We start from the raw sequence: 15,423 nt of genomic DNA on the forward strand, positions 1-15,423 counted from the left end.
AAGGTCCTTTCCAACCCAAACCATTCTCTGAAGACAGAAGGGTCTCACTTGGCTCCTACTCCAGACAACCATCTGAGGTGGTGGAAGCCAAGCAGAAGCAACCAAGAGCCAGGAGCCGAGACACTGGAGAAATCATTTATTGGCACAGGTGTTCCAGCCAAGTACAGCACAGCTCTGCCTCACTGGTGCCTGAGCAAGCAGAGGTAAGGGGCTATTTTACAGTGCATGGAGAGCCTGCTTCACACATTTCAGACCCATAGCCTCAGGTCACTAATATATTTTGTGCTTTAAAATTAAAAAAAAGCTCTTTGCTATATTAGTCTTTGCAAATCGCATGATTCCTCCTATACACAAGCTATTGCCTCCCCCCAGTAACAAAAATAAGGGTTTTTACCTTCCTCAATAACTGTGGCTCAAGAGAAAAAAGCTTTAATCCTGTCCAAGTTAGTGAGACATCTTCAAGCATCTGCTTGAGCTCCCTGCAGCAGACTTGGGAACCATCCCTCAGCTCAGCATCCAGCACCCGCAGCCCCAAAGCACCCCAAATTTGGGTGCTGCACCCTTGCCCAGGCATGATTTGCACACATCAAGCTGCTCAGCCATGGAGGAGAAGGGCTTTACTCTTCCCAGCTCCCTCCCAGATGCTTGCAGGATATTTGATCAAAGGCTCATGGAGCTCCAGCCAGGCCCTTCCCCAGCATCAATAACCCCAGACTACAGCAGATAAAAAAGTCAGTGAACAGCTGAGGAAGAAGTGGTTTGAAAAGCCAGAAGGATGGAGAAGAGCAAGCAATGCACGAGGGACTTGGTGCAGGCAGCTCTGGCCAGAGCCACCCCCACATCAAGTTCATCAGTATTTTGTTCATTAATATGTCTAAATTTAGCCAATTCAAGGCACACACTCACAGGAAGTTCTTCCCTGCTTGTTTCGGGTGGTAACAGTCAGATCAATCCATCTGGGGGTGCACAAATGCCCCCTTGGCCATGGCTTTCCAGCAGCATCCACCTTTGCTGCCCCACCAAGTCCCTAATCCCAGCACAAAGCTACTGTTTCCTGCCCTCCCAGTAGCAAACTGGGCTGGAAGGAGTCCAGGCTAGCCAAATTCCAGGAGGCCAGCGAGCTCTCCAGCAGTCCTCTGAGCAGGGAATGCCCCAATGTCCTGCTGTGACCCACCAGAAGCAGGAGGTTGGCAGAAAGCAGTTCCACCTCCAGCTCCACCGTACAATTTAAAAAAACAAAAACAAACCCAAAAATTTTTAAAAGGAAAAAAAAACCTAACAAAAAAATTGAAAAAAAAAAAAAAAGAAAGATAAAAAGCTTTAATAAAGTAACCTGAACTAGAGTCTCTTTTAGAAGGGAGGGTCTCTGCACCCAACCCGCTATCAGTTAAAAGCATCAGGGACTCAGGATTATTTGTGGTTTGATCAGAGTTACATCCTCTTCCAGTACTGCTCCGTCCTGGGGATGCCGGCCACAACCTCAGACTCGATGCCACAGTGGTCCTCTCCTCGCAGGATTTTGAAGAAACCTGTGAAGAAACCACCAAAAAAAAAAAAAAAGTCACCCTCTTCATCCACCCGAGGGGAATGGGGCAAGGGGGATGGGGCAGGGAAATGGGACGGGGAATCCTGGGGATTCCCGGTGGTTCTCACCATTCTCCCCCCAGTCGGTGTTCCAGGAGTTGGCCACCAGCCAGTAGGGAGTGTCGTTCTCCACGCCCCAGCCCAGGATGCGGATGGCGTGGCCTCCCACCTGCTCCCCAGACACATGCTGGTAGACCCCTGCAAGGGAAAAACACCCCAAAATGTCAACAGGCACCATCTGTCCACAGCACAGAGCACTCACAGCCTCGGGGCCACCTGGTATCACAAACCCCAGAGTGGCTGAGGAGGGGTTTTTCGTTAAATGTGAAACTGAAACTTAGTGCAGAGTCTGGAAGAAGGAGTTCTGCACAGGGAGATAGCGACAGGACAGAAGGGAAAGGTTTTAAACTGAAAGATGGGAGATGTAGGTTGGGTGTTAGGAGGAAATTCTTGGCTTTGAGGGTGGTGAGGCCCAGGCACAGGCTTCCCAGAGAAGCTGTGGCTGCCCCATGCCTGGCAGTGTTCCAGGCTAGGTTGGACAGGGCTTGGAGCAATCTGGGATAGTGGAAGGGGTCCCTGCCCATGGCAGGGGGTTGGAACGAGATGATTTTTAAAATATTATCTTTCCAAACCAATCCATGATTCTGTGACTGATGCTCAGCACCAGCTAAGCACACAGGACACCCAGAGACACTCCCCAAGGGGCTCAAAGCCAGTTCACAAGCGTTTTGGGGTCCTAAATCCGAGCTGTTGCTGTCAGCTGGAATTTGGGGTGCTTCCTATTAGGGCTTCTTCCCTGATCCAGTCCCAAGAACCAATTACCCTTGCTATGGATACAGGAACCGGCATCTGCCCATGTCCTTGCCACACCAGATACTCAAGTGTGAGGTCGAGATCTCCAACACTGAAGACAGACCAGGGCCACAAAAGAGGGACCTTAGATTGAAGCAGGGAACAGGGCTCCCCCCGCACAGCCCAAGTGCTGCTGCTCACCAGATTTGTACATCAGGAAATCCTCGTAGACAATGAAGGCTCCTTCCACTGGGCCGTTCTTGTAGATCTCAGCCATGATTTCCTTCTCACTGCGAGGGACTCCGTAGGATGTGATGCCTAAAAGGAAAAGAATTCCCACCATTAGGATGGCACGGTCAGGCCACACAGGACGGCTCAGTGTGACCCTGCAGGAGGCCTCTTGCACTTAAATGCAGGTTAAATCCAAAGCCAGCAGCTCCAGAGGGACTGACACAGCCAAGCAAGAAAAGTGGGCTCCTGCCACCCCTCTTCCAGAGGGAATTATTTAATCTGACTCCTATTCTGTACCCAAAGACCTATTCCAGACAGCTTTAGTGGGAAGGGACATTTTTCCCTGCTACATTCTGCTTTTTAAAACCCAAAATACTCAAGGTAAAGACAAATCTCCAAGAAACAGATGGATTATCCTAAAATAACAGGGCTGGCTGCTGCCAAGGAGACTTGGAGGTGGCTTTGACACCAGATGGGGCTCAGCACCACACTCCTCAAGCCAGCCATGTGCACCACCAGGACTCAAACCAGTTCCACCAGTTCCCCCTTCCCAGCTGAGTTTCAGCAAACACAAACTGTGCATCTGTCACACTCAGGCCTGCTCCAGGACCACCAGAAGGGAGCCTCCAGGGAAAGGGCACAGGGAAAAAAAACACCAGGAACTGGCTCAATCCTGCCCACCCCTCCCAGCTGCCATGAGGAGCAGCTCTGCAGCTGCCACCTCCCTTACCATAGTGCTTGTCCTCCTTGTATGAGGGCGAGTAGCCAGGCTCACAGTGCCGGCTGCATCTCGGGGTGCTCCCTCCCTCCCCGGTGCAGGGGGGCCGGGTGCCGTTGACGTGGTGCTCGCAGGGTGGGATGGAGTAGGGCCGGCAGCCTGTCCAGGACAGAGGTGACATCAACTGGCTGTCCCCAGAGATCCCGAGAGCCGCGCTGGAGAAGGCACCAGAAGCCCCAAGAAAGAGCCTTTCTGCCCCAGGAACCCCACAAATCAGCGGGTTGCAGGAGGTCTTCTCCTGCCAGATGGGCAATCCCTCCCATGAGCAACGTGTTTCCCACCAGACCTGCTTCCCACCACCTCCCTCTCCAAATGGTGATGGAAAAGGTGGAAACGTGAACCAGCTGATGGTAATGACAGGGACAGGGAGAGGGCTCAAGTCTGGAAGTTATTTTTTGAAGGGGGAACATGCCAGGAAGATTCCTGACCTCATCCAAAGCGTAGTGAACTGGTTCAAAACTAGCAACAACACAAAATTCACAGCCTGATTCATTCCTGCCATGGAAACAGGAGCCTTGGGGGGTGGGTTGAGGGCTCCTGGCTCCCTTCCCAGATGGGCCTCCTGCCTCTGGGTGCTGCTTAGGGACCCTTGTCCCAAAGGAGTGACTGGAAGGAGCCATGGGGGCAGGGGCAGCCAGCTGGGACTGCAGAGGTGCTCGAGTTGAAGGAGGCAGCTGCCACAAGGATGCAAACCAGGAGAGAAGCACCCCAAAAAACATGAGCCTTAACCAAGCAGAGATGCTCCTCCTTGCTTCCCCAAGGGTATCTGCCAGGACTTACCCACGTGGGAATCGTAGAGACCCCCGGACACGAGGCCTCTCTCTGTCCAGTACCTCCACGCACCAGAGGGGTAACCACCATTGCACCTGGGGGGAGAGGCACCAGCTCCAGCCCCAGCCATCCCATTTTGGGAGAGGCAAGGGAATGGAGCCAGCCTGGGATGGTTCAAAGGAAGGTTTGGGCATATGAAGCCTTTTTTTAGTCTGTTCTTCTCTTCCCCAGGATCTGCCTGGAGACACCAAGGTTTCGGGCAGGGAGGTAATAGCACCCATGGCTCCAAATTCCAAAGTTGCCTTCTTACCAGGTCCCTGACCAGCTTCTGCTGCCAGGAGCACAGAACTTGAAGACTCAACTCCCTGCCCTGTGCTCAACAACTGGGAAAGCCACAGGCAAAAGGCTTGTGCCTGAAAACCAAGGATCTGGGACTATGAAAAGATCTGTCCTTTGGCTTTGGCAGCTGCCAGCCCTGTGTGGGAGAGCAGCACTATGTGCTTGCAGCCATCACCACCCACTATGCTGGGGGCAGGATGTGTCCCTGTCCCAGGAATCACCTTTATGTTCCCTCCTAACTCCCTCATCCACAGCACAAACCTCTGGAGGAGCTCTGTGCTCGTAAGGGAGATAATGAAGGCAGGGCTGAAGCAATCAGCACCTCCAGGGTCTGCCCCTGCTCCTCCCAACCACCTTCCAGGTGCACAAGGACCAGGAGCAGCTCACCCCATGCCACACTCAAAGCCACAGCACGACAGCAGGTCCTCAGCTGAGACCTCCACGCTGACCTTGGCGTTGGTGTGGACACAGATCCGGTCTGAAATCGCTTCCACGGCGCCAAAAGCCTGAGGGCAACCCCAAAACACCCATTAGAGCTGGCCATGGGAGAGAAACCAGGAAACCTCCTGGAAATGAGAGCAGCAAGCATGGCCTGGCTGGGAGAAGCCACCCAGGAGCTCAGACACTGCAGGATCCCACAGTGTCCCCTTACAAAAGGGCAGCAAAGATGCACCAAGGGCTGGAATCCCTCTGCTCTCAAGCCAGGGAGAGCTGAGGATGTTCACCTGGAGGAGAGAAGGATCCAGGGAGAACTTAAGAGCCCCTTCCAGGGCCCAAAGGGGCTCCAGGAGAGCTGGAGAGGGACTTGGGACAAGGGATGGAGGGACAGGACACAGGGAATGGCTTCCCACTGCCAGAGGGCAGGGATGGATGGGATATTGAAAAGGAATTCTTGGCTGTGAGGGTGGTGAGGCCCTGGCACAGGTTGCCCAGAGAAGCTGTGGCTGCCCCTGGATCCCTGGAAGTGTCCAAGGTCAGGCTGGACGGGGCTTGGAGCAACCTGGGACATTGGCAGGTGTCTCTGCCCATGGTAGGGGGTTCAGCAGCAAATACAAAGGCATGGGTTTTGCCCAGTAAATTTTATGGACACAACATTAAACTTCCCCTGTCCTTACCCAGCAGGAGCCACAGGAGCCCTGGTCTCTTATCTCGCTGATAGTGGGACAGTTGGGCCACTGCGTCCGCGAGTCGAAGTTATCGGGCAGCTCCACATCTGCAGCAAAATCCACCCTGTGAGGAGAGGGAAATCCTGTCTCAGGAAAACCAGTGAACCATGACGGGGTGCACTGCACTCTCCAGCCTCCTCTGAAGGTGGCCTGGAGGACGTTTGTGTTGTTTGCTTACTGAAGGAACATTAATGCTTATGCTGTCCTCAGACCAGGTCAGCAGCTCCTCTGGCATGTTCATTTTCAAGGAAAACAAACTGCACAACTGGCAGGACACAGGATGGATTTTCCCCTCACGTGTGCTCCGTGCTTAATTCCATGAACAATGTCCACCAAGCTGCACCAATGTCCACCCTGCTGCCCACAGCCTGCCAGTAGAGGCCCTCACCCGCTCCAGATCTTCATGAAGGATCCACACAAGTTTTACTGGAGCTTCACCTTCTCCTCCCTGCACTCACCTCTCGGGGAGCTTGGGCCCACCCAGGAAGGTGCCACAGAGCTTCTTCACATAGCTCATGTCAGCATTGTGGAAGTTGTGTCCTGCCTGGGGAGAGACACACAGCACTGGGACAAGACTCTCCAGAGCCACCAAGAGCACCTCTGGGATCACAGTTTGGTGCTCCAGAGCTCCCTGAACCCCAACCAGAGTCTGACACTTGCTGCAAAGCCCAGGGGCCAAGAGCCAAGCACCTACAGACACAGAACACAGCCCAGGATCAGCCCATCAGGACCAGTGAGGTCCAGCTTGAGGCTTTGGACACAGCAAACTGGCCAAAGCGGGTCAGGTCACCAATAACTGGACACTCACTGCTTGTCTCCAGCCCCCTGCAGAGTTTCCTACTCTTACATTGCTCCTGTTCCACATATTCATCCTGCTCTGCTTCAAGGAGGAGCTCACAGTTCCTGTCACTGCAGGATCCCCTGACAGTGGGGGCATCACCTCACTGGAAAAGCCAGCTGGGACCAAGGCTGGATCTATGTCACCACCTCCGTGACGCTCCCAAAGCTCAGCCACTGAATCCCACAAAGAGACTGTCAGCAGTGCCTCCCTAAAAGAACCCCAAATCAGCCCAGTACTCACCTTCCAGGTGGTGTTGAGCTTGTTTATGTGGTTGACCAGGTCATCAGAGAGAGGAGGGAAGTAAGGAATGCTGCGAGCATTGGCAAAGGCCACCAGGACACACAGGAGGGACACGGGTGGCCACATCTTGGCTGCTGAACAGGACACTCCACCTGCAGCCAGATTGGAGCATCGTTGGAAACATTCCCAGGGTGGGTTCAGCTGCAGCAACACGTGGGAGGATAAAATGTGTGGCTGCACCAGATCCCCCCAGATCCCAAACTGCCCCAAAGGTCAGGAGAGAAACACAGGAACAGAGCAACAACCTCCCCCTGCAGCTCAGGAGAAATCAGACAAGGCACCCTTGTTTGTTGACCACTGCAGGATTAGCAGCAGCAGGAAAATACCTTTTGAAGCAGATCCAAAGGATGTGGAGGGTATTAAAACCTGTGTTTACTTCCACAACAATGGAGAATAAGGGCCAGGAGAAGGAACAAGTGACATCCCATCTCCACCCCAAACTTCAGGCATGGGATTTGATAGGCCCTGGCCCTGCTCTTCCCTTTTAAGATATTACTCCAAATTACATTTTTAAGAGCCTCATTTTGGCCAGCCCGCTGCCCTGGGGGTGTCACAGCCCCAGGTGTGACCCCCTGTCCATGCACAAGGGGGTCAGCATGCACCAGAGCTGCCTGTGGCTGCTGTCCTCTGCTCCTCTCCCACCAGGGCTTTTCCCCAGGGAGGTGCGGGGAGCGAGGAAAGCCCCAGTTTGGGGATCAGAGACGCAGAGGAAGAGCAGGAAAGAAAGGACCACAGCCTCCCGTGCAGGAGCACAAGCACCATCCAGCCCACAGACACCCCAGGGCTCTGTGGTTTCCCTGCTCCCCTTTAACCTAATTCACATCGAATTGCCCAACTTCAAATTAACCCCCAGTGCCAGCAGCCACTTCTTCCACGTCCCCACGCCTGACTCAGGCACACCACGAGGCCACGAGCTCCTTTATCTCTGCAAACACACCAGGGCACCCTCCTCCTCCTCCAAACCCTCCCAGCTCCCTCCCACCAGCCCCACATCCACCCCAAGCCTGGTGAGCACTCCAGAACCTCAGCCCCTCCACAGCAGGGATATTCAGGCTTTAATTCCTGCTCAACCCAGCGAGCTGAACGTGTAATCACCTTTGCAAGCCCGGGCTCAAACCGGACACGCAGCTCCTGCCAGCAGCCCCACAGCAGCAGAGCTGGACGAGCAGGGCATGGGGATGGGAGACACACACACACCCCCCTGCCGGCTGCTTCCACCCACTCCCAGCCAAGTTCAGCCTTTCCAGAGAAGAAAACCCAGCAGGAGTGTCCTACTTTCTGCCAGCAGTGAGCCCAGGCGGCTGCAGCTCGCTGTATAAAGGGGCTTTTTTCCTTTCCCACTCCTCCTTCCACCATTTATTTATTTGTTCCCCCTTCTTTGTGCTTTCAGCAGGACGCTCAGCCCCCAAAAAAAACCAGCTGAGTTTCAGCAGCACTTGGGTCCTCCCACTCCTAAATATCACCTCTTTAAAGGTTTTTTTTTTTTTTTTTGCATATTTTCAGGGGTTTCATGAATATTTCCTTGCTTAGACGTTTCTGCAGGCAAGGGACTTGCTGGCTGTGCTCCCCTGCTTACACCGGAGGCTACACCCAGGAAAATAAATACACACATATAATACAACTGTGCTTTTTGCCCACAACAGGCCACAGGAAGCCTGCAGGTAACCAGCCTGAGCTGAAGCACCTTTTAAATGAAAAATCTTATAAAAATAATAATAATTAAAAAATGCACACACACACACACACACACAAATATCAAACCCCAAAACACTCTGTACTTCCTGCAGTCAACTCGGTATTTTCCCATAGCATAGGCAGGAGGCGTTTCTGAGGCCAGAAATCACATGATTACAGTTGGTTTGTTTTTTGGTTTTTGGTTTTTTTTTTTTTTTTTTTTCCCAGCAAGATGTTTGTAAATCTGCTGACAGGCTGAAAACCACCCTGCCAGGCATCGATGTGCTGCTTACACCCAGCTTTTGAGGGACAGACACGGGACATCTCCCAGCCTCGGGTTACCAGACCACACTCTCCAGGCAACCCGAAACCAAACTGAAAATAGATTCCAGCAGTTTCCCCTGAAAGAGGCAGAGTTTCAGCTCTGCCGCTTTGCATCTGCACCATGGACATGGCCCAGGGCCAGCAAACCCAGCAAAGCAAATAGCTGGGAGCCAGAGGGCTCTTGAGGCAAAAAAAAGGAAAAAAAATCACAAAAAAAAAAACCAAAACAAAACAAAAGAAAACAAAACACCACCAAAAAAAACCTTCTTGCCAAGTCTCCTGTGGGCATGGAGCCTCCCTATGGGTCATGAGAGAGCTGGGGGTGTCCAGCCTTGGGAAGAGAAGGATCCAAGGAGACCTCAGAACTCCTTCCAGTGCCTAAAGGGGCTCCAGGAGAGCTGGAGAGGGACTTGGGACAAGGGATGGAGGGACAGGACACAGGGAATGGCTTCCCACTGCCAGAGGGCAGGGTCAGATGGCATACTGGGAAGGAATTGTTCCCTGTGAGGATGAGGAGGCACTACAACAGGTTGCCCCAAGAGATGGGGGATGCCCCATCCCAAAAAACATTCAGGACAGGGCTCTGAGCAACCTGACATACAGTTAAAATACATAGTTAAAGATGTCCCTGCCCATGGCAGAGAGGTTGGAATTATATGCCCTTTAAACACCCCTTCCACCCCACATCTTTCTGTTATTCTATGAGGTCTCCTATGGCTGCGAAGTTTAGGGTGGTGACAGCTGACACACAAGATCAGGTGTCCCAAGATCTGTCTGGAAAAGGAAGGGGAAATCCTCACCCCTGTGGGATTTCTTCCTCCCTACCCCCCCTCTCCCTGGCTTTATCCTGTGTACAGCAGGTCTATAAATAGGACACAGGCACGGGACTGGCAGGACGGATTCCCACTGGCCGTGGGTCACTTGCAGCCCAACCACAACAACCCCAGAGACCCTACAGCGACAAAAAGCTGCTGGTTTCCTCCCTCACCCCCTGTCCCAGCTGATCCGAGCAGCAAAACTTCCCCTGGCAGCATTATCACGCTGGTGCTTCCCCCAGCACCGCTATCTCCTCCTCACACCTAAAACCTCAGGGCCGTTTAAACCCCAGAGCAGCAGCCCCAAAACCAAAATTGCATCACAGCTGCTGCACCCCAACATCTGCTGCCCACTTCGTGCACAGCAAACAGGGCAGAGCAGTTTCCCCAGGAACCCCAGCAGATCCTTTCCCTCTGCACCCCACAACATCTCCAGAGGTGCCTCAGCTTCAGAATAACCCTGGCTAAGGCTGATCCACAGCTCACATCCCACCACAGCCCATCAGCCTGGAAACAGGAACAAGGCTATTGGGATTCTCAGGACACATCAGCTTCACCCTACAGAGTCCCCCAGGTGGCAGTAGGATGTTTGGGGCTTGCAAAGAGCCCCTCGGGTTGCTCCACCTTCCCCTGGACTGAGAGCAGAGAATACTTTGAGATCCAGAGCATCTGCTAATGCCATTTCTTGAAGGATGAGCAAGAAATAAACACCCACCAGCACACCTGCCCCTGGGTGGGACAGGACACTCACGATTCAGCCAGCTGGTCGCTTAGAAAGAGGAAATTTGGGCCAGCTGAGTGCAGCCCCTCTCCCAGGCAGCGAGGAGGAGGCAGCGAAGGCTCTGCAGGAGCTGCTCGGAGCAGCTGCAGCCTGCGAGGGAGGAGAGCACCCGAAGGGCTGTGGCTGTGCTGCTGCTGCAGCATCCACCCACAGCCCTCTGTGCTGCCGCAGAGGAGGAGGAGACACCACCCAAGTGCCATCTCCATCCCTCCTGACCAGATCCGGGAGCCAGGGCAGCTCCCCGCCTGTTTTCTCGAGGACAGAGCTCATGACAGTCGAACCCTGACATCCCAGACCTCAGCAGGATCCCACATCACCCTCCCAGCAGCCAAGGGAGGCACACAGGTGCCCACAGCAGCAAATCCCTTCACCCTTGCACCACAAAGGTCTCCTCCTCCAAAACAAAGCCCACAGGTGCCATTTAACTTTATTTAAGAAAAAGCAACAACCCAACCCCCAAACCGGCTATTCCGAGCCCAGCTTACATGACTCAGCCGGGGCAGGTCAGACCACAGATAAGACACAGCCCTGAAGCTTCTCCCAGCTCCTGCACAGTCTGGGCCAACCCCCTGCAGGCACAGACGGAGGCGTCCACACCTTCTCCAAGGCTCTGAGGAAGGTAAAAGCTGTCCCACCCTCCCTTCTACAACACCCCCCAGCCCTCCAGGGCCAGGGGTGCTCGGCACAGCCCAAATCATGTGTCCTGCTCAGCACCAGCCCTTAGCCTGGGCCGAGCTTTGTCCTTTGTTCTCTCTGCCAGGGCTTGTGACTCCAAGCCACAACAAAGCAAACCCAGAGAGGTTCAGCTCCAGCTCCCGATCCAGCTCAGCCTGCTGCATCACCAGGTGAGCTTGGCAGCACCAAACCCGTGCTCTGCTGACTTCACTACAGCCCTCGCTGCATTACCAAAGCTTGAATTATTTTTTCATCAAGAAAAAAACATCAGGCGCTCCTCCCCACGCTTATTCCCTTCTAGCAAAGCCAGATCACTAACACAGTTCAGATAACAGAATCCTAGAGAGATCTGGGTTGGAAGAGATCCTAAAGGTCACCTAATTTCAAGCCTACTAGACCTGGCTGCTCTGTATCTGACAAAGTAATTCCCTCCTGAGACAAGCTGCAGCACTCACCTCTGCAGCTTCCATGCACAGAAAGCACAAGATTCCTCCCAAATGAAGCTGCACTGATTTTTTTTTTTCCCTCTTCTTCTTACAGACCAATCCATAAACCAGAGTCTTGCACAAGCCCCCAGACACCCCATGCTACGGAAATCCCTTCCTTCGAGGGAAATGCCAGGAGGAAGCGATCTTTGCTACATCACGCCCGCAGAGCATCCCTGAGAGTGGGATACGGGGATGAGAGATTCATTCCAGGCCAGAGGGACGCATGGCAGCTTCTCCACCGCCATTCCCAAGCCACGGTCCTGGTCCAAACCCAGGCTGGGCTGTGCATCACGGGATGTTCCCAGGGTGCCAAAGCGACCTCGGCGTCAGCTGACGAGCAGAGCTGCGCTGTTTTCCCTGTCCCTATCATAAAAACAAGGCTTCCCCTCTCCTCCCGTGACCTTTCTTGAAGGTTTGATGAGTTTTGAGGGCTCATTTTCCCGGCAACAATCTGCGCCGCAGCGCATCCCCCTCCCTCAGCCCGCATTCCGCATCCCGCACTAGCCACGGACAAAAATCCCCCAAAACGCCGCTGGAAAAAGCGGGAGACGCTGCTGCTGCTGTCCCTGCGGGTGCTCCGTGGCCCTCAGGAGGTGCCCCATTGCCGTGTCCCCTGCCCCTAAGCATCCCCTCCCTTACCGCTCCTCGCCGCCGCGCCCGCTGCGCTTCCCCGGGACTCACCGGCACTCACGGCCGCCGCTCGGTAGCCACGGCCGGGGCAGCTCCCGGAGGCTGAGTCATCCCGGGCCGGCCCGCCCCCGGCGTGACAGCATCCTGCCGGCTGCCCGCCCCCAGAGCCCGCCTCCCTCCCTCCTTACATCCATCCATACCTCCGTCCACCCCTGCTCCCGGCTCCAACACTGATCCTCTCTGCTTCCTTCCTTCCTCCTGCCCGCTTCCCTTCTGCCTCCATCCCTGCCCCTGCAGGCTTCCATCAGTCCTGCCTGCACCCCTGCTCTGCTTCCATCCCTCCTCCTGCCGACCTCCATCCCACCTGGTTTTCATACCTCCACCCCGCCTGCATCCTTCCTTCCCCAGTTCCACCTCCAGCCCACCTGTATCCCTCCTCCAGCCTGCCTCTGACCTTCCTCGATCCCACAGATGTTCCGCCCTCTGCCATCCCATCCTGCATCTTCCCTCCTGCCTTTCTCCCTTCCTGCCGTACTCCATCCCGTTTCCTTTTCATCTTCCAGTCTGCCTGCATTCTTCCTCAATCCCACCCGCATCCCACCTTTATCCCGGCTTAATCCCATCCACATCCTTCCCGCTTCCTTCCTCCATCCTATCTCCATCCCATCTAGTTTTTCTCCAGCAACCTGTCTGGATTTTTCCTGTATCCCACCCTTTGCTATCCTGTCTCCATCCTGCCTCTATACCTTTTCCTTCCTGTTTCTCTCCTCCAGCAGCCTCTGTCCCATCTGGTTTTCCTCCTCCAACCTACCTGTATCCTTCCTAAACCTTCCTGCATCCCACACCCATCCCTTTTCAACTCCACCTGCGTCACACAGGTTTCTCAGAGAAGCTGTAGCTGTCTCTGGATCCCTGGAAGTGTCCAAGGCCAGGTTGGACAGGGCTTGGAGCAGCCTGAGATAGTGGAAGGTCTCCCTGCCCATGGCAGGGGGTGGAGTGGGATGAGCTTTAAGGTCCTTTCCCACCCAAACCATTCTGGTGTTCTGTGATCCTCCTGCTTCTCTCCTCCAGCCTGCCTCTAGCTCATCTAATTTTCCTACTCCACTCTCCTTGCACCCCACCACTATCCTGTCACCATGCCACCTGCGTCCTGTCAGCATCTCTTGAAGTTTTCATCTGGAAATACAGAAATATTTCACTGTATTGCTGTGCTGATTGACACTTTTCCCCTCATTTTGGCCAATTTTCAGGAGTATGAACAACAGAAAAATAATCTCAGGAACCATTTTCAAGCCCTGTTCTAAACCACAATGAAACTAAAGCTTCTCTTTAACGAGAAAAAACATCTTATTATTTTCTCACCCTTCTCTGTGAGGAGGAGGTAAAAACTATACTCCCCACCATTCTCAGAAATGAAAAGGCCATGTGGCCTAGAACTAAAAATAATTAATCAGTGATCAAAAAACAGTGAGCATATTCCTTTTCCCCCCTGTTTCCATTTATATCAATCAATTTTTGGTCAGAATCACATTTTAACGGTTTATTTTGGTTTGAGAAGATTTCCTAGTGAAGTGATGAGAAGAATCAGAATAACATTTAATACACTTGACTGCACAACCCAGCATTTAGGCAGTAAAATGGGAGATGTTTTTGATGTGTTTAAATGTTTTTATTCTTCAATGCTCTATGTGCAATGGCCCTTGGACCACTGCATGCCTTTGCATGTAATATTTAACCACCTCTTCACTATGTTTTTATTTGTGTTTTAACAATGAAAATAATTTTTTTAAAAAATCACTTGTAATTTGCCTAACTTCCCTCTGACTCCACAGGATATCTTCGCTCTCCTTTGAAGGTTGATTTCAGTTTTCCACATTGTCTGCGAAGTTTTATTGGCATAAAACACAGGAGAAATAACCTGGATTTTGTCCTGCCCTTTGTACAATCTGGCTCCAAAAGCCTCAGTGCCTTCAGTCATGTGGAGCTGCAGTCAGGACATCACTTATTTATTCCAGTAACTCAGTCAGTTCCCTCTGAATTCCCCACACCTCCTTATTTCCAGCTAGGTTTTCACCCGGAAGTCACAGAATAGTGATTTTAAACCTGTGCAGTCCCATAAAACACCTTTTATTTTGCCTGGCTCTGAGCCACCAGGGAGCCCATCCTTCAGGCTCTGCTGATGTCCTCTGTGGCCTGTTCAGGAGGGAGCAGCCACCTGTTTTTCCTGCAAATATTTGGTGTCTTTTTCAAGAAATGAAAGTATGAACTAAAACTTTGCATAGACTGCTGACTTTCTACCCTCTTTGGGGAAGTGTCAAAGTTGCTGCCCCTATTGCAGTTGGTTTGGACTGAGAACGTGTCAGTTTTTGAGATAAGTTGATAATTTTTGAGATAAAATGCTCCAAGGGCTGGAGTCCCTCTGCTCTCAAGCCAAGTTGGGAGAGCTGGAAGTGTTCACATGGAGAAGAGAAGGCTCCAGGGAGAGCTCAGAGCCCCTTCCAGAGCCTAAAGGGGCTCCAGGAGAGCTGGAGAGGGACTTGGAACAAGGGATGGAAAGACTGGACAAGGGACAATGGGTATGATGGGATATTGGGAAGGAATTGTTCCCTGTGAGGGTGTTGAGGCCCTGGCACAGGGTGCCCAGAGAAGTTGTTGCTTCCCTTGAAGTGTCCAAGGCCAGGTTGGACGGGGCTTGGAGAAACCTGGGATGGTGGAACGTGTCCCTGGCCACGGCAGGGTCCAACCCAAACCATTCTGTGGTTCAATGATAAGTTTTTATACATGATGCTGAATGCAGCCAGGAAATTTTCCCCATCTGAGACTTCCCAGAGAGTTCAAAAATCCCTTGTGTGCCCAAACCAGGCATGAAACAAATCCCCTTTTTCTCATTGTATTTTTTTAGCCTATCAGAAAAAAATGAATGGTGTTTGCTGAGGCTTTGGCCTTTGGAGCAAAATCCAACACTACAGGAACAAGATAAGGAACTGGGTCAGGAGGCCTTGGGCAAACCTCTCTTATCACTTGTTAAATCAGTGTTGATTGAATCATCGTGGCCTGCTTCAGCACTGAACAGCAAATAGCTCTTAAGGCGGCTGCTGAAGGGCCAACACCTATAGGTTTTAGAAAAAAAAAAAGTTTCTATGCATATTCATCTTCTACCATAATTTTTTTTATGGTCCTAATTAATACAGGGGTGTTTTTTTTAATCTTCAGGGTTTAAAACCATCATTGCTT

The 15,423-nt window shown here is 52.6% G+C and overlaps 1 protein-coding gene across 1 annotated transcript; it reads right to left on the reverse strand.

Moving 5' to 3' along the window:
* Positions 1-121: 121 nt before the first annotated feature.
* CTSB (cathepsin B) lies at positions 122-12,290 on the reverse strand. Its single transcript, XM_068183186.1, has 10 exons — positions 12,199-12,290; positions 6,743-6,894; positions 6,120-6,205; positions 5,611-5,725; positions 4,883-5,001; positions 4,166-4,251; positions 3,338-3,484; positions 2,578-2,694; positions 1,654-1,782; positions 122-1,529 (listed from the first exon to the last, which is right to left on the reverse strand). The coding sequence occupies exons 2-10, from the start codon at positions 6,866-6,868 to the stop codon at positions 1,432-1,434; spliced, it is 1,023 nt and encodes a 340-aa protein (XP_068039287.1). The 5' UTR covers positions 6,869-6,894; positions 12,199-12,290; the 3' UTR covers positions 122-1,431.
* Between the last annotated feature and the right edge of the window lie 3,133 nt (positions 12,291-15,423).

This window comes from Anomalospiza imberbis, chromosome 3 (genome assembly GCF_031753505.1).
Source record: "Anomalospiza imberbis isolate Cuckoo-Finch-1a 21T00152 chromosome 3, ASM3175350v1, whole genome shotgun sequence".
Classification (NCBI taxonomy): Eukaryota; Metazoa; Chordata; class Aves; order Passeriformes; family Viduidae; genus Anomalospiza; species Anomalospiza imberbis.

Coding starts and splice junctions, on each gene's coding strand:
- CTSB (XM_068183186.1), bottom strand. CDS start 6,868: ATGTGGCCACCCGTGTCCCTCCTGTGTGTCCTGGTGGCCTTTGCCAAT. Junction 5,726..6,119: donor GGGCCCAAGCTCCCCGAGAG/GTGAGTGCAGGG, acceptor CTCTCCTCACAG/GGTGGATTTTGCTGCAGATG. Junction 4,252..4,882: donor GGCTTTGAGTGTGGCATGGG/GTGAGCTGCTCC, acceptor CTCTCCCCCCAG/GTGCAATGGTGGTTACCCCT.